The 18,276-nt window shown below is 49.4% G+C and overlaps 1 protein-coding gene across 2 annotated transcripts in view; it reads right to left on the reverse strand.

Moving 5' to 3' along the window:
• The window catches only part of PPP2R2D (protein phosphatase 2 regulatory subunit Bdelta), a 21,151-nt gene extending 6,817 nt beyond the window's left edge, over positions 1 to 14,334 (reverse strand). Inside the window, exons 1-9 of one of the 2 annotated variants that reach the window (XM_075612204.1) lie at positions 14,187 to 14,334; positions 10,890 to 10,964; positions 5,784 to 5,881; positions 5,096 to 5,261; positions 4,165 to 4,277; positions 3,650 to 3,827; positions 2,406 to 2,570; positions 1,196 to 1,365; positions 1,026 to 1,117 (exon numbers count right to left, since the gene is read on the reverse strand). In XM_075612204.1, coding sequence (XP_075468319.1) covers positions 1,026 to 1,117; positions 1,196 to 1,365; positions 2,406 to 2,570; positions 3,650 to 3,827; positions 4,165 to 4,277; positions 5,096 to 5,261; positions 5,784 to 5,881; positions 10,890 to 10,964; positions 14,187 to 14,193 — 1,064 coding nt within the window. In that variant the 5' untranslated portion in view covers positions 14,194 to 14,334. Of the gene's footprint in view, positions 1 to 1,025; positions 1,118 to 1,195; positions 1,366 to 2,405; positions 2,571 to 3,649; positions 3,828 to 4,164; positions 4,278 to 5,095; positions 5,262 to 5,783; positions 5,882 to 10,889; positions 10,965 to 11,390; positions 11,419 to 14,186 lie in introns of those variants that run through there. The other variant, XM_075612203.1, reaches the window with a different exon arrangement.
• Between the last annotated feature and the right edge of the window lie 3,942 nt (positions 14,335 to 18,276).

The following is an 18,276-nucleotide window of genomic DNA, read 5'->3' on the forward strand; positions in this document are numbered from 1 at the left end:
GTGACCCCAGTGTCGGCGCTGCATGCACGCCTGCCAGGCTGGCGGTGCGTGTAGCCGAGATCCCCGGTCTGCACGGAGAAAGACGGGGTGGGCGTGGCCATGAAGTCACCCGGCAGGTTCATTGGCTGAACCGCCAGGCGGCATGGCCAGCGCTCCGTCGCCAGTTCTGAAGATCGTTTTTTTGTCTTCAGAAAAATATCGCCGGGCAGTGCAGCGCCCATGGTAGGTAGCGGCCCCGGCCCCATTGAGGGGCAGTTCTTGTCCCTGCATCGCACGCCATAGCACGCGCAGCAGCGGGGACGTAGCCAAAGGCAGATACAAACTCAATATTGGTGCAAGATAGGACCGTTCTATCCCTCAATAGACTAATGTAGCTTTCCCACAAAGATTACGCTTACAATCCTGAAAGGTTGCTCTGTCGCCTCCTCCTTTTTTAAAGTAGCATTACATGTGTTTTTTTTTAACATAGGATTGAAGCAGGGGGTCTCTGGAGCTGAACCAAATTAATTTCAGCTCCAGGGACCCCCTGCTTCCTGAGAAACATATCTCTGAAGGTGTTGCTGGTATCCCTGCTCAGTTTAAATGTCCATTGTCACGAGGGCTGCAAGGGATGACTTCACGGCTTAATATTGGCCTGTAGGACGCAGGACATTTAAGCTGCCATTATTTTAGCCCCAACTAGCCCAGCTGGAGCAGCTATCGGCACCCCCTTTCGAGATAATTATCTCAAAAAGCCAGCGGTCCCCGGCATAAGCTTATGCCTGCCGTATTACAGTTTTGTACAGCAACTCCTGAGCTAAAGGAGTGCATAGCCAGTAAACCTACGCACAGACAGCTGTTTCAACCTAGGTCTCAGTGTGAGGCTGGTTACGGACCGTGCATTGTGAAGCAGGTAGTGGCCACAAACCAGGTATACAAAATTATGGCGACTAAAAAAAGTGACAAAAACATCAACTGTGCCGCAAAGAAAACACGCCTGAGCACAGTCACATATCCAGATTCCTAATAGTCTGTCTCAGACTCACCTGTCAGACCCATTCCAACAGCACTCAAACTTGTCAAAGATGCAATCGTTTTCATACAGGGAACAAAGCTTACTTCGAAGATATTCATGAACCTAAAATTAAACATATTAAATATTAATAAAGCATAAACAAGACAGACAAGGTTTAAAAAGGAAAAATAGTGTGCATACCTGATACGTTTCTACGGGCCTATTTTCCATGTTCAGATCCCACACTTTTACAGATAGGTAGTCTCTTGTCATCATGTAGCGACCACTATGGCTGAACTTGACATCTGATATCGAGGAGATTATTTCCGAGAAAAAGGATCTGCTGCTGGGGTCTTCAGGTTCTTCAAAAACTGAAAATCAAATACCGTACTTAGGCTTTTGTGCCAGGAAATGGCAGACACAAAAACGGAACTGCAATTATTAGAGACGACATTATATTAGGTTTGCTTGTAACGGCTTCTTCGTACCGAGACTTGAAATATGCTGTTGCATAAAAGACACTACAGATGTAAAGCAGCAGAACAGGCTGCATTGCATTATATATATTAATTTATTACAAGATTGAAACAGAGTTTCCGGAGTTGAACTGTGTTAATTTCAGCTCCGGGGACCCCCTGCTTCCAGAGATACATTCTCCGTGGCAGTGCTGGTATCTCTGCAGTCAAAAGAAACTGTGTGTCTAACATAATGGCGGCTTTAAATGTCCCACGAGCCAATAGGAAGCTGTGACATGATCTGTTGCACAGGGATACCGGCCCACAACAAAGGGAAGTATCTCTGGAAGCAGGGGGCCCTCAGAGCTGAAATTAACACAATTCAGTTCCAGAGAGCCCCTGCTTCAATCCTGTAATTAAAAATAAAATGCAATGCAGCCCATCTTAGCTATAGAAATTACTATTCCTAGTGTTAACTCACTCAAAACATTTCCATGTTCAAATTAAATATACTAGAATATAAAATGAAGGTTTTCCCACAGATTATTTTATTATATTAAACGGTTTCTTTATTTGGCAGTAATATCTGTATACCTTTATGAGTCCTAACCATGTCTGTAAGAATACTACTGAAGATCAGGAACAGAATCAGACACTCAAAACTCAAGATGTCAAGATGGAATGGACCTTTCCCTCCCCCATATAGTTAGTGTGTATACGTATATGTATGCATGCATATATACATATATATATGATTAATGGTCACCAAAATAGAGAAGCTAAACCTATATGCTTGAGTTTTGTGGTGTGTAAAATGTCCCCACTAAACTGCTGCAGGACTGAAATGTAACAATCCTGAAACACAATACTTGTACATTGGGACACATTAAAAATATTTACTTTCCACATGTTAAAATAAAATGGCAGGTCAATGAAGGATTCATATTAGGACTTACATTTTGAATGTCTATCGCAGAGAGCTGAATCTCGCATGTCACAGAGCCTAATAGTTCCTTTGCTACTGCTGTAGACAAACACATTACATTGATGAGGATGAAATTCAGCAGCTGTGATGACTTCGGTCAATTCCTCCATGTTAGCAGGCTTAATATCTACAATGTCTGGAAATACTGTTAAGGTATTTTAAGTAATCAGTGGAAACGTCTACATGCAGCATAGTTCGATAACTCTATCTTAAAATATCGCCGGCAGCACAACAGCATACTGAGCATTGCACAACTGCTATATGCCTTGTTCAGTTGCACATCCAGTATATCCAGGGGTTGAAGTGTGTAATATACCAGGGGTGGGTCAACTCCAGTCCTCAAGGGCCACCAATATACCAGATATTAAGGATATATGGGCTTCAGCACAGGTGGCTCAGTCTTTCTGACCGAGCCACCTGTGCTGAAGCAGGGATATCCCGAATATCTGGCCTTTTGGTGGCCCTTGAGGACTGGAGTTGGCCACCCCTGTACTAAGGGGTACAGAGTACCACTACTGTTGTATTTCTTGAACCAGAGTACCAATTTTATTTAAAAATATGTATGTTCCACTTAACCACTGCATATACCCAGTTGCAAAAAAAGAAAGATTCCATAGTAATCACACAATCATAGCATTAATAAGCACGCAATTAAAAACATCAACCTTGCACATGTATGAAATGCAATAACTAGCATTACATTTTTGAAGCATCTAGGATCAATCAGAAATGCTTTCTACACTCCTACAGTTTAAGTAACTTTCAAATGCCTCCTTGTTTGCAATGGCGTTTGTCAGGCATATGGACTTTCGCTGCCGATTCAAAGCAGCGCTAGCTTTAAATCTATAAGCACAATAAACAGCAACGCTCTCAGTTACTTTGCTGCAAAAGGTGTCTTCTAAATCATGTGTTCCAGGCAAAAGTTTATAAAATTAGGTGTTAAGCCAAACTAACAATTTTATTTAAAAAAATAAATAAATAATACAGTACAAGGCTACAGCTTTCTCCAATTTTTTTTATATAGGTTGGTTCTTTGATATTTTACATTAGTTCTCATCTACTGTATTTTTTTGACAAAATAATTTGTATAATTCAAAGACGACAATATATGTGCTTATACTTCCAAAAGTACAATTTTGTTGTGTAGTATAGATACCGATTTGCCAACAATCATGTTTCAGGCAGTCCAGGCTTTCCAGAAATGAAAAAGGATACTAAAACTTCTATCTGTAATTTCTAAATTCCATAAATTAATTCTCAGATCATCTGCAGAGAGGTACGTTTCATGATCACTATTTACTGAAATAGAGTTTATGTGATATGTATGTGCATTTGCAAATATTCTTCGTGGGCTCGCTTCAACCATTAGGTCCATGGGTTTCAATATCGGCACCTAGGAGATATATATATGCAAGTTTTACATATTGCATGCATACAATGTTATTCCTTCAAAATAATAGGCAAGATAAAGTAGGTCTAATAATATTTTTTACTGAGAATGAATACATTAGAAACACCGTGTACACAAAAAACAACACTTAATAATGCTAATTAATGCACATGTGTTTATAGAGCTTTAAAACAGTTCTAATTTATATCCGCTAGCATATTTTACCAAGTAGCCTTAGTAACAAAAGACATCAGAGACAGATTGTTAATGCAGCTCATCTTATTCTATACAAAAGATAGACTTTTTATTATGCTGTCAGTATCCAAACAAGGAAACATACCCGTAGTGATGTGATTCTAAATGGATCCCGAAGTCGGCCATCATCATCCTTTAAGTTATAACCTTCAGCCCTTTTGTCCCGCTCACTTATTTTCCACAATTTTATAGTTTTGTCTAGAAATATTAATATTCATTTAACACCCCCATACCAAACAAATGTCAAGATAGCATAACAAAATGGCACGTTAACTTCACAAGCTTTCAATGCATAGACAAATCAAATTAAATGTATTGTATACTAACCCATACACATTCTTATTGATCTCTGTTCTGAATTATATAAATGCAGCATGTGTTATTTTTTTTTTCTTTTCAGAAAAGTAGCAAAATGCAGACCATCGAAACTTCTAAGCAATGAGACTGCCAATAACTTACAGAATTTATCATTTAGAATTAGGAGCTGTACACAAACCATGTTTTATTGATTACACAACAAGCACAGTGACGGTTTAAAAATGCGCACTAAATAGTAAATTCCCTAAAGCCTTTTTCTCTTAAATGCCTGCCAATGGCCAATAAAGCACAACAAAAAAAATAAGTATTACGATTAAGGCCATAGCTGCTTTTAGGATTGCAACATGCACACTGGGAGAATGTAAAATTGAATATTAGGCATAGGTTTGAGATTAACTCTCTGATTCCCAATGCTACCAAACAGAAAGTAAGGAGGACCAATTTTACATGAATACATACTCCACTGTCTTAACCCTGTTGCTGCGAGACTGGCCAGCAACGCACAGAATTCATTCTATCAGCGAAAGGGTTTGGTTATTAATAAGTAAGTATGGTCACCAAAAGGCAAGTCTGGTTAATCTAAACAAATGGGAGATTCAGTAAGAAAAAGAACAGAGTGGCTCATACATATTCAGCTTTAGAATGACTTTTTTTTCTTTTCTTTAAACATTTTCATAGGTATCAAAATGTTAACTCACCATTGGTAGAAAGTAAGAAGTGAGCGGCATTCTGCTGCGGCAACCACCTAATTTTGTTAATTTTTTCCTCAATTTCTAGACTTTTCAAGTAGTCAAATTCAGGTTCATGGCTTTGAAAGGTGCTGTAAACATTATATTCACCCCTAGAATGAGGACGGCTTTTACTCTAGAAAACAAAAATTCAAAATAAGTCTTTCAGTGTTAGACAAAGAAAAGAAATACAGAGAATGCACAATCAATATACAAGTCATACTTTGAAAAATATTGTGCACGAAACTGAAAATCTTAATCCCCATAAAATGGTTGTGCACGGTGAGAAATGTTTCAGCCTGTACAGGAGGAGATCACAAATTGACAGCAAACAACCAGGAAACCCACCAGTCTTACATTTAAGATCTGTACGATTTTAAAAGCAGCAATCCCTTCAATTTGCTAGAATAAATGTTTTACCAATACATATAGTTTTGATCTGTTGGTCACACATTTTTGATTATTTATCTATGCAGATTACATTTTTGGGATTGGCAGCTAAACTCTTTCAAATCTTGTACTCCTCATAGAATGGAGACTAGAAGCTAAATTCAGATGTCCGTCCTGAAGTTTCTCTCAAGCACTTTTCATATTTCATTATTTTCCTATTTAAGAGCCACAAGACAATAAAATGTACTTTGGAAAATATAAAACTGACCTCTTGTTCCCTTTGAAATATAACAACTCTGCCACCTTTATCTCCCGTAGCTAACAGGTCACCAGATAAGTTGAATTCAACAGTTGAAATAATATCAGCTGTAAGATAAAAAAAAGAAGAATCAAGGGAAAAAAAATAGTATGTCAGGTTTTACATTAAAACATTGTAGGAGAAATATTATATATGGTATGGGGAAAAGTCAGCACGCTCAGATTTGAAAAATGTTATACAAATTTATTGCACCAAGAGTAAAAATGGACATGTCCTTTGTCAGGGTGACAAAGGACACTCTGGGGTCTGAAAGTTACATGTTTATACTCTTGGCACAATAAATTTGCATAACATTTTGCAAATCTGCGCGTGCCGACTTTCCCCACACCGTATATACGGTTTTGCCGTGCACCTCAATCGATGACAAATTGGGGAGTGCTGATCTGTCCAGGACTTCTATACTGTATTTACCGAGCGTAAAAGGTCATGGAGAAACTCACAACAAAACATGTAATTTGTATTCATTTGAAAGTAAATATGCAAAGAATAAATATATATAAAAATATTTTCCTGAAAATAATAATTCATCTTCATACCAGATTGCAATTAAAATACAAACTTACACCTTTGTTTTTCAATTATACTTACACCAAGGTGCGACATGTTTAAAGTGACTGAAACACAGTTTAAAAACAGTTGCCGTTCTTTTGATGTTGCAGCACACCTTGAATTCTTGGTCTCTCTCTGGACGTAATGATTCTTTTACCTATGTAACACTTTTTTTTATAGAGTGGCCATATATTTCTAGTAACGCTTTCATTTCCTGTGTGTTTTTCAAACAATTCTAAGGGGATTGCACCTTAACCATTATTGTACTGTGAGGAGCACTACAATAAATCAGACAGTCTCTGCAAAAATGCCATGCACTTTGAAAGAAAGTCACAAGGGAGATACTGGTGAATCAAGACCATATCCCCATAGCAACAGCAAAATCATGGAAAAAAAGAGGGTTGCTGCCTTTTGAAATGACCAACCACAGCAACTTCCGGTCTAGGAAAGGTGACCTACAACTTTAAGTGAACATCCCTAGTACACCAGTTACATAAAGTGCTCACAAACTGCTGTGTCTTGCGATTTTGGTGCCTATTATTTGAATTTTTACATTTCCAAACTGCGAGTTAATAAATGGGGGGTGGGCGGCTTGGGGACTGGGGTGGAGCACCCCTGCACAAGATGTTTCATAACCAATCATGCAAGTACATGCAGCTCAACCCCCGTATAACGGTGTGCTTGGGGTCCAAAGAACCACATAGCGTTATAAGCGGATCACATTAGAAATAATGTACAATTGTATGCATTGTACAATAAAGTATTTAAGACACCAATAAATCGTGTTGTAAAGTGTTCATAAATACGAAAAGTGGGAGCCACGTTTGCATCGCGTTATAACCGGGTTGAGCTGTAATTGGTACAAATGAGAACTTGGAGCACATTTTTGATAGAAAGAATACAGAGAAAATCCTTTAAGATTTATTATGTAATGCGTCTGTGATTTATATGAAAGCTCACAATTAATTGTGGTATTAATATGACACAAGATCACTATTTTTCTTATTACCTTAACCAGTGGGGCTCTAAAAGTATGACCACCCAAATTTCTGTATTGGGGCTACCATTCAGTGTATATTCACTGCTCTCCCAGCATGTGAAGGCTCCTATTCAATATGCTCTTAAGAGACTCCGCATGCTGGGGAAAAGAATACCACCATTCAAATGAATTGAATGAAGATCCACTTCAGCACAGAAAGAGAAACGGGAAGAGGTCATACTCTGGAAATACACCAAGGTTACGTTTTGGGAAAGGGCGCTGACAGGCAAGGACATTTAGAGATGAGAATATAACACGGTTACGTAGCCACCAGAAATTCAGCAATTCCAGGAGTAAAGCAGTGAGACTTGAAACAAAAATTTGATTCCAACGGGCAACATTTCTGCAGTTGCAATGAGTAAAACCCATAAGCATGTAACATGTTCACTAAAGATACCCAGTGGGTGTTATAATCTAAAAAGCTAATTGCCTTTGAAATTTGGGTGCACAAGTTTAACTCGTTTTCTAGGAGGTGATTGTGCCAACTTCTCTGTCATGGAAGTAGCGCCCACTTCACTCCTGGCACTGTCAAGGTTAAAACAAAAGAGGTGGTAGGCACACCGTGTACATATTTAGTTAGAAGTATAAACAAAATGTGCAAAGAGCACAATTTGTTAGTTGTATCACATCCCTATTTATTTACATGGCTTCATTCACAATGTAGCTAAGTGATGCTACTTTTACTGAAACGGATGTCACTAAACTAGATTGGGATTTAAAAATAATAATATAACATTAAAGCATAATGCTCCATGGATTCTAAAACAGCGATAGTGAAAGTTAAATGCAGGCATCTAAAGCTCTATTCAGCGAATAATTGGAGTCTGGATTAACAATTCTGACAACAATGTTTCAGTTAAAGGGACTGGTGAAGTATGAAATATAGCTCAAATAAAGATGCATCTACCCTAGGACCAAAATGAATCAATGGCAGTGCTATGTTTAAGAGATAGATAGGTGTGTGTGTGTGTGTTTATACAAATACAAAGTTACACCTTGGTGCCTGACATCTTGATTGCAAAATTCAGGCACCTAAAAGTATTGTTTTTTTTATTTTTTTTTATTATAAAGATTATTTGAGACTTTGCGGGGGGGGGGGGGGGGGAGAGAATATACATTTTCTTTAGTTACTCTTTTGAGTGATATTTCACCGATTTGCTGAACTAAAGTTAGCAGAGGCAAGGACCCCTGTCCCACTTAATCTTTAATGGCCCTTTAACAGGAGGGACATGACAGGCTAGAAGTTGAGAAAACACCTGACTGATAAACACTCCCTCAATCTGAGGTCTCAATGAAAAGAAATCTTAAAGCTGCAGTTCAAGCTACATCCTATGTGTTATATCCTGTGTGCTATATCCTGTGTGCTATATCCTGTGTGCTATATCCTATGTGTTATATCCTATGTGTTATATCATGTGCTATATCCTGTGTGCTATATCCTGTGTGCTATATCCTGTGTGCTATATCCTGTGTGCTATATCCTGTGTGTTATATCCTATGTGCTATATCCTATGTGCTATATCCTATGTGTTATATCCTATGTGTTATATCCTATGTGTTATATCCTGTGTGTTATATCCTGTGTGTTATATCCTGTGTGTTATATCCTGTGTGTTATATCCTGTGTGCTATATCCTGTGTGCTATATCCTGTGTGTTATAGCCTGTGTGTTATAGCCTGTGTGTTATAGCCTGTGTGTTATAGCCTGTGTGCTATATCCTATGTGCTATATCCTATGTGCTATATCCTATGTGCTATATCCTATGTGCTATATCCTATGTGCTATATCCTATGTGCTATATCCTATGTGCTATATATATCCTATGTGCTATATCCTATGTGCTATATCCTATGTGTTTTTTTTTTAAATCAGTTCTGTACTTGTAGCATTAAAAAAATACATATATATATATTTTTTTAAAAGACTTTAATGTACTCTAATGTTAATGTAACAAACATTTTTGTTTCTGTAGCAACCATTTATAAAGTCACATCTCCTTCCTCTTCTGAGACAAGCTCTGGCACACCCCTTTTGCCCTCTCTCTAGCAATGCAACAAGTGTATCTAGTGCATGCCTGGTCACATGATCGTCCATACAGAACTTTGCATATTGGGTACTCTTCTGCAGCACCGACTGATTTAATGAACCCCTGAGCCGAATCTTCACCGATCAATTAGCAACTTGGCTAATCACTTGTCAATGTGTAGATTGTATTGATGCACATATTAAATGGATTTTTTTTTAAACTGGAGCTTGAACTGCTGCTTTAATAGTCAAATGTCTCCTTTAAGTGTGATTACATTTATTAAAAAATGTTTTTAAACTAACAAGGCTTTCTAATGAGAAAGCTATATAACAAAACTGCAAATGTAAAAATCTGCAATGTACAATAGCACGAAAGATAGATAATACATAAAAACACATTTTAAGTATATTCTGAATTTTGTGAGTTGCCTTTCCCCCATAAAATATATATATGAAATCTGAGAAAATTGCATAAGATTCAAATGCTAGAAAAGGAAAGGTTTGGCAACACTGGAAAAATTCTCAGCCATATTTGTTACAAAGCTGATAAACTTGATCTGCTCTGATCTTAACCTCCAAAGCCAATTAAAAAAGGGTTCTGGCATGAACAAACCTGGACATGTCTAATGCTGCTGTGTTAGACAAACAAATAACCAAGTTCACTATTGTATTGCAATTACAAGGTGTGCTGGTTCCAAATGGTGAAAATTATTGGTGACTTATGTATTGTACCTATTTTTACCATCATTTATGCAAATCACTAATTTGCCAAAAAATCCTCCTTTGCTGGCATCAGTCAAAAAGATGAATGAGCTAGAACAATGTCTATGCTTAACCATTTATTATTTGCTTGTTAAAGGCGCGTATTGATGCATGTATCATAATAAACCATTGCCACTTATATAAACAAACACTATCATTTACTAGTTGTTTAATATTGTGCCAAATATTACTTTGTAATAATATACCATGCATGGAATCTACAGGTAAACACCCAAGTCATCTACGTGCTCATGTTGTCCTTACTTACGGTGAAATCCATATCACGCTGCCGTAGAGCACAAGGGGCTCATGCATGCCACCCTACCTGCCCACATATCTCTTTCAATGGCAAAGCTTAGTAATTGCTAGCACAAATCTACTACTCACAGGGGATGCAGCTCGATAGCCGTCACCCGGAATAGCCTGCAGCAACCCACTCCAATGTCTCAGCCAGCAGGTGCCAACATACACACCAACGTTATCAGCCTGACACCCAGCCATACCAGGGCAGATTCAATCTCTGGACATATCTTCCCCCAACACCCCCAGAGTAACGTGTGAAAGGGAAAAGACAATTCAATGAAAAGTAAAATAAGTGAATTAAATTAAAATGTAACATAAAAAAAGAAACACAAAAGAATACAAAAAACGGAAAGAGAAGGCCACCCCGCACACTCACCCTCCGCCACATCCTCGTCTATGGCACCTTTAACTTGGGAGAAACACCACTGGAAATCATTCCCTCCGCCCACTCCTGCAACAAGAAGAGATTTCTGGTGTGAGGGAAATCACGGTGAGACGTCCTACTTAACTCCCCTTCCTCTCCTGCCGCCCTTCCTCCTGTTCTCCACCCGCTTCCTCTCCATTCTCCCTCACTTTTACCCGCCCCATCCCATACTCCCAGACCCACCTCTTGTATGTATATCTTTATTTATATAGCGGCACTAATGTACAAAGCGCTTCACAGCAGTAATACACGTGACATCATAATATACATAACAAATAATACAAATAACACATAAGCGCTTTAGACATTAAAGTAACATTATGAAATGGGGAAGGGGGGTGTCAGGGGGCGTGGTCGTGATGTCACGAAGCTGGTTTGCTCACGTGACCCAGTTGTCGCGCCGCAAATACAAAATAATTTATCTTGGCAAGCAGCTCTCCGGCCAACACTCACGTGCACCATACATTATCACATTACCCCAATGTGATTCACCGCGCAGCTCTCTCTCGGGCAAGCAAGTAAGCAATATGGACGCAGGCAAAGGCCTCGAACACAGTACAGGCGTGCGCCTGACGTCACACGTGCCTGTAGTTGCTGAGATCTGTCCTGCAGTGTTGAGTGATGGGGGCCTGCGGAGGAGTGCCCGTGACGTCACCTGAGCAGTTCACCCTCATTGGCTGAACCACGCACGTGACCCGGCCATCGCGCTGCAAAGACAAACCAGTTTGTCTAACCACGCATCGACGCTCACGTGCATTGGCCTACATCGATTTGGATTTGACGCTCATGCCGTCGGATCCACTATGGACACGGCCTAATCTTCCCCATTCTACCTCACCCACCTCTTCCCCATTCTCCCTCCTCCCATTTGACTTGCTTCCTGCCACACTGCACCCCTCCCCCCCCAATTCTCCCACGCTGCACCCCTCCTCCCCCCCAATTCTTCCACGCTGCACCCCTCCTCCCCCCCAATCTTCCACGCTGCACCCCTCCCCCCAATTCTTCCACGCTGCACCCTTCCTCCCCCCCCAATTATTCCACGGTGCTGCACCCCTCCTCTCCCCCAATTCTTCCACGGTGCTGCACCACTCCTCCACCCCCAATTGTCCCACGCTGCACCCCCCCACAATTGTCCCACGCTGTACCCCTCCTCTCCCCAATTGTCCCCCGCTGTACCCCTCCCCCCCAATTGTCCCCCGCTGTACCCCTCCTCCCCCCAATTGTCCCCGCTGTACCCCTCCTCCCCCCCAATTGTCCCCGCTGTACCCCTCCCCCACAATTCTCCCACGCTGCACCCCTCCTCCCCCACAATTCTCCCACGCTGCACCCCTCCTCCCCCCCAATTCTTCCACGGTGCACCCCTCCTCCCCCACAATTCTCCCACGCTGCACCCCTCCTCCCCCACAATTCTCCCACGCTGCACCCCTCCTCCCCCACAATTCTCCCACGCTGCACCCCTCCTCCCCCCCCAATTCTTCCACGGTGCACCCCTCCTCCCCCACAATTCTCCCACGCTGCACCCCTCCTCCCCCACAATTCTCCCACGCTGCACCCCTCCTCCCCCACAATTCTCCCACGCTGCACCCCTCCTCCCCCACAATTCTCCCACGCTGCACCCCTCCTCCCACAACAATTCTCCCACGCTGCACCCCTCCTCCCCCACAATTCTCCCACGCTGCACCCCTCCTCCCCCCAATTCTCCCACGCTGCACCCATCCTCCCCCCCAATTGTCCCCCGCTGTACCCCTCCTCCCCCCCAATTGTCCCCCGCTGTACCCCTCCTCCCCCCCAATTGTCCCCGCTGTACCCCTCCTCCCCCCCAATTGTCCCCGCTGTACCCCTCCCCCCCAATTCTCCCCCGCTGTACCCCTTCCCCCCAATTCTCCCCTGCTGTACCCCTCCCCCCCAATTCTCCCCCGCTGTACCCCTTCCCCCCACAATTCTCCCACCCTGCACCCCTCCTCCCCCCCAATTCTTCCACGGTGCACCCCTCCTCCCCCCCAATTCTCCCACGCTGCACCCCTCCTCCCCCCCAATTCTCCCACGCTGTACCCCTTCCCCCCCCCAATTCTCCCACCCTGTACCTCTCCTCCCCCCAATTCTCGCACGCTGCACACCATCTCCCCCCCAATTCTCCCACGCTCTACCCCCCCCCCCAATATTCCTATGTTTCCCCCGACCTCGCCCCCAATATTCCCACGCTCCCAATTCTCCCACGCTGCACCCCTCCTCCCCCCAATTCTCCCACGCTGCACACCTCCTCCCCCCAATTCTCCCACGCTGCACCCCTCCTCCCCCACAATTCTTCCACGGTGCACCCCTCCTCCCCCACAATTCTCCACGCTGCACCCCTCCTCCCCCACAATTCTCCCACGCTGCACCCCTCCTCCCCCACAATTCTCCCACCCTGCACCCCTCCTCCCCCCCAATTCTTCCACGGTGCACCCCTCCTCCCCCACAATTCTCCCACGCTGCACCCCTCCTCCCCCACAATTCTCCCACGCTGCACCCCTCCTCCCCCCCCAATTCTTCCACGGTGCACCCCTCCTCCCCCACAATTCTCCCACGCTGCACCCCTCCTCCCACAACAATTCTCCCACGCTGCACCCCTCCTCCCCCACAATTCTCCCACGCTGCACCCCTCCTCCCCCACAATTCTCCCACGCTGCACCCCTCCTCCCCCCAATTCTCCCACGCTGCACCCCTCCTCCCCCACAATTCTCCCACGCTGCACCCCTCCTCCCCCCCCAATTCTCCCACGCTGCACCCCTCCTCCCCCCCAATTCTCCCACGCTGCACCCCTCCTCCCCCAGGCTGCACCCCTCCTCCCCCACGCTGCACCCCTCCTCCCCTCATTCTTCCTCCTCACTCCTCGACCCCCATCGATAGCTTCCTCCACTGGCCGCCTCCCTCTCCCCGGGCAGCCCCCAGCCGCCTCCCTCTCCCCGGGCCGTCTCCGGCCTCCCTCTCCCCGGGCCGTCCCCGGCCTCCTCTCTCCCCGGACCGTCCCCGGCCTCCCTCTCCCCGGGCCGTCCCCGGCCTCCCTCTCCCCGAGCAGCCCTCGGCTTCCTCCTCCCTGCCCTCCCTCGGCCGCCTCCTCCCCGGCCTCCCTCGGCCGCCTCCTCCCCGGCCTCCCTCGGCCGCCTCCTCCCCGGCCTCCCTCTGCCGCCTGCTCCCTCTCACTAGGCCACAGCGCAGCCCGCGGGATCCGGCACTCGGACCTCTCTCCCCCCTCTGTACGCCTCTTACCTGCCATGGCTGCCCTCTCGGACCGGGCGTCGCTGGGGAGCGGAGGCGTTGCGCCGGGGTGTGCGGGTTGCCCGCCGGTGTGGGGGAGGGGAAGCGGCGCGCGGGGGTGTGGGAGGGAGGCGGCGCGCGGCGGTAAGGGGAGGGGGCGCGGCGCGCGGGAGCCGCTCTCCGCTTCTCCGGGATGTTTTTTTCAAAATGGCGCACATTGCCAGTCGGCATGATTCGGTGACGTCATTTAACGCTTCGGGCGCCGGACGGTGCAGAGCAATGCGGTGCAGCCTATCCCTCCCTCCCGCAGCGAAAGGGTTACCGTCCCAAATAGTGTGTGTATAAATATATTGTACATATCTACTTATATCTATCTATATACATATACATACATTACAGTCTATATATAGATGTATATATCTATATATATCTATATAAATCTATATATAGACTGTAGTGTGTGTGTGTGTGTGTGTGTGTGTGTGTGTGTGTGTGTATATAATATAAAAAGAGGGTGAGAGAGAGGAGGGGGGGAAGGAGGAGGAGAGAGAGGAGGGGGGGAAGGAGGAGAGAGAGGAGGGGGGGGGGAGGAGGGAGAGAGAGGAGGGGGGGGGAGGAGGGAGAGAGAGGGGGGTGGGGGAGGAGGGAGAGAGAGGGGGGGGGGGGGGGGAGGAGGGAGAGAGAGGGGGGGGGGGAGGAGGGGGGGGGGGGGAGGAGGGGGGGGGGGGAGGAGGGGGGGGGGGGGGGGAGGAGGGAGAGAGAGGGGGGGGGGGAGGAGGGGGGGGGGGGGGGAGGAGGGGGGGGGGGGGGGGGGGGGGAGGAGGGGGGGGGGGGAGGAGGGGGGGGGGGGGAGGAGGGGGGGGGGGAGGAGGGGGGGGGGGAGGAGGGGGGGGAGGAGGGGGGGGGGGGGAGGAGGGGGTCGGGGGGAGGAGGGGGGGGGGAGGAGGGAGAGAGAGGAGGGGGGGGGGGAGGAGGGAGAGAGAGGGGGGGGGGAGGGAGGGAGAGAGAGGGGGGGGGGGAGGAGGGAGAGAGAGGGGGGGGAGGAGGGAGAGAGAGGGGGGGGGGGGAGGAGAGAGAGGGGGGGGGGGGGAGGAGGGAGAGAGAGGGGGGGGGGAGGAGGGAGAGAGAGGGGGGGGGGAGGAGGGAGAGAGAGAGGGGGGGGGGGAGGAGGGAGAGAGAGGGGGGGGGGGGAGGAGGGAGAGAGAGGGGGGGGGGAGGAGGGAGAGAGAGGGGGGGGGGAGGAGGGAGAGAGAGGGGGGGGAGGAGGGGAGAGAGAGGGGGGGGGGGGGAGGAGGGAGAGAGAGGGGGGGGGGAGGAGGGAGAGAGAGGGGGGGGGGAGGAGGGAGAGAGGGGGGGGGGGAGGAGGGAGAGAGAGGGGGGGGGGGAGGAGGGAGAGAGAGGGGGGGGGGGGAGGAGGGAGAGAGAGGGGGGGGGGGGAGGAGGGGAGAGAGAGGGGGGGGGGGGGAGGAGGGAGAGAGAGGGGGGGGGGGAGGAGGGAGAGAGAGGGGGGGGGGGAGGAGGGAGAGAGAGGGGGGGGGAGGAGGGAGAGAGAGGGGGGGGGGGGAGGAGAGGAGAGAGGGGGGGGGGAGGAGGGAGAGAGAGGGGGGGGGGAAGGAGGGAGAGAGAGGGGGGGGGGGAAGGAGGGAGAGAGAGGGGGGGGGGGGAAGGAGGGAGAGAGGGGGGGGGGAAGGAGGGAGAGAGGGGGGGGGGGAAGGAGGGAGAGAGGGGGGGGGGAAGGAGGGAGAGAGGGGGGGGGGGAAGGAGGGAGAGAGGGGGGGGGAAGGAGGGAGAGAGGGGGGGGGGGAAGGAGGGAGAGAGGGGGGGGGGAAGGAGGGAGAGGGGGGGAGGGAGAGAGGGGGGGGAGGGAGAGAGGGGGGGGGAGGGAGAGAGGGGGGGGGAAGGAGGGAGAGAGAGGAGGGGGGGGGAGGGAGAGAGAGGAGGGGGGGGGAGGGAGAGAGAGGAGGGGGGGGGGAGGGAGAGAGAGGAGGGGGAGGGAGAGAGAGGAGGGGGGGGGAGGGAGAGAGAGGAGGGGGGGGAGGGGAGAGAGAGGAGGGGGGGGAGGGAGAGAGAGGAGGGGGGGGGGGAGGGAGAGAGAGGAGGGGGGGGAGGGAGAGAGAGGAGGGGGGGGGAGGGAGAGAGAGGAGGGGGGGGGGGAGGGAGAGAGAGGAGGGGGGGGGGAGGGAGAGAGAGGAGGGGGGGGGAGGGAGAGAGAGGAGGGGGGGGGAGGGAGAGAGAGGAGGGGGGGGGAGGAGAGAGAGGAGGGGGGGGAGGGAGAGAGGAGGGGGGGGAGGGAGAGAGAGGAGGGGGGGGGAAGGAGGGAGAGAGAGGAGGGGGGGGAAGGAGGAGAGAGAGGAGGGGGGGGAGGGAGAGAGAGGAGGGGGGGGGGAGGAGGGAGAGAGAGGAGGGGGGGGAAGGAGGGAGAGAGAGGAGGGGGGGGAAGGAGGGAGAGAGAGGAGGGGGGGGAAGGAGGGAGAGAGAGGAGGGGGGGGGAAGGAGGGAGAGAGAGGAGGGGGGGGAAGGAGGGAGAGAGAGGAGGGGGGGGGGAAGGAGGGAGAGGAGGAGGGGGGGGGAGGGAGAGAGAGGAGGGGGGGGGAGGGAGAGGAGGGGGGGGGAGGGAGAGAGAGGAGGGGGGGGGAGGGAGAGAGAGGAGGGGGGGGGAAGGAGGGAGAGAGAGGAGGGGGGGGGGGAAGGAGGGAGAGAGAGGAGGGGGGGGGGGAATGGAGGGAGAGAGAGGAGGGGGGGGGAGGGAGAGAGAGGAGGGGGGGGGGGAAGGAGGGAGAGAGAGGAGGGGGGGGAAGGAGGGAGAGAGAGGAGGGGGGGGAAGGAGGGAGGAGAGAGAGGAGGGGGGGGAAAGGAGGTGAGAGAGAGGAGGGGGGGGGGGAAGGGGGGGGGGAAGGAGGGAGAGAGAGGAGGGGGGGGGGAAGGAGGGAGAGAGAGGAGGGGGGGGGAAGGAGGGAGAGAGAGGAGGGGGGGGAAGGAGGGAGAGAGAGGAGGGGGGGGGGAAGGAGGGAGAGAGAGGAGGGGGGGGGGGAAGGAGGGAGAGAGAGGAGGGGGGAAGGAGGGAGAGAGAGGAGGGGGGGGGAGGGAGAGAGGAGGGGGGGGAGGGAGAGAGAGGAGGGGGGGAGGGAGAGAGAGGAGGGGGGGAGGGAGAGAGAGGGAGGGGGGGGGGGAGAGAGAGGAGGGAGGGGGGGGGAGAGAGGAGGGGGGGGGGAGAGAGAGGAGGGGGGGGGAGAGAGAGGAGGGGGGGGAGAGAGAGGGGGAAAGGGAGAGTGAGGGGGGAAGGGGTGAGTGAGGGAAGGGGGGGAGGGGGAGGCAGAGGGGAAAGGAGAGAGAGGGTGAGAGGCTGAAGGAAGGAGAGAGGGAAAGGAGAGAGGGGGAAGGAGAGATTGAGGGGGGGAAGGAGAGAGGGTGGGGGGAGAAAGTGGGGTGAAGAGGGGGGAAGTAGAGAGGGGGAGAGGAAGAGGGGGTGAAGGGGAGAGAGAGGGGGGACGACGGAGAGAGGGGGAAAGCAGAGAGAGGGGAAAGCAGAGAGAGGGGGGAATGAGAGATGAGGTGGGTGGGAAAGGAGAGAGGAGGGGGGGAAGGAGAGAGAGAGAGGGGAGGGGGGGTAAGGGGAGGGGGGAGAAAGAGCGGGAAGGATGAGAGAGGGGGAAAAGAGAGATTGAGGGGGGAAGGAGAGAGAGAAGGGGGGAGAGAGAGAGAGAGAAGGAGAGAGAAGGGGGAGGAAAGAGAGGGGGGGAAGGGGAGAGGAAGGGGCATGAGAGGGGAAGGAGAGGAAGAGGGAGGAAGGGGAGAGAGAGGGGGGAAAGGAGAGCAGGAAAGGAGAGATTGAGGGGAAGGAGAGAGGGAAAGGAGAGAGGGGGGAGAAAGGAGAGAGCAGGAAAGGGGAGAGAGGGGGAAAGGAGAGAGGGGAGGAGAGATTGAGGGGGGACGGAGAGAGGGGGAAAAGGAGAGAGATGGGGGAAAGGAGAGATTGAAGGGGGAAGGTGAAAGGGGGGAGAAAGGAGAGAGGGGGAAAGGAGAGAGGGGGAAGGATTAGAGAGGGCGAAAGGAAAGAGTGGGAAAGGAGAGAGAGGTGGGAAAGGATTGAGGGGGAGGAGAA

Source organism: Ascaphus truei, chromosome 8 (assembly GCF_040206685.1).
Source record: "Ascaphus truei isolate aAscTru1 chromosome 8, aAscTru1.hap1, whole genome shotgun sequence".
NCBI classification, from domain to species: Eukaryota; Metazoa; Chordata; class Amphibia; order Anura; family Ascaphidae; genus Ascaphus; species Ascaphus truei.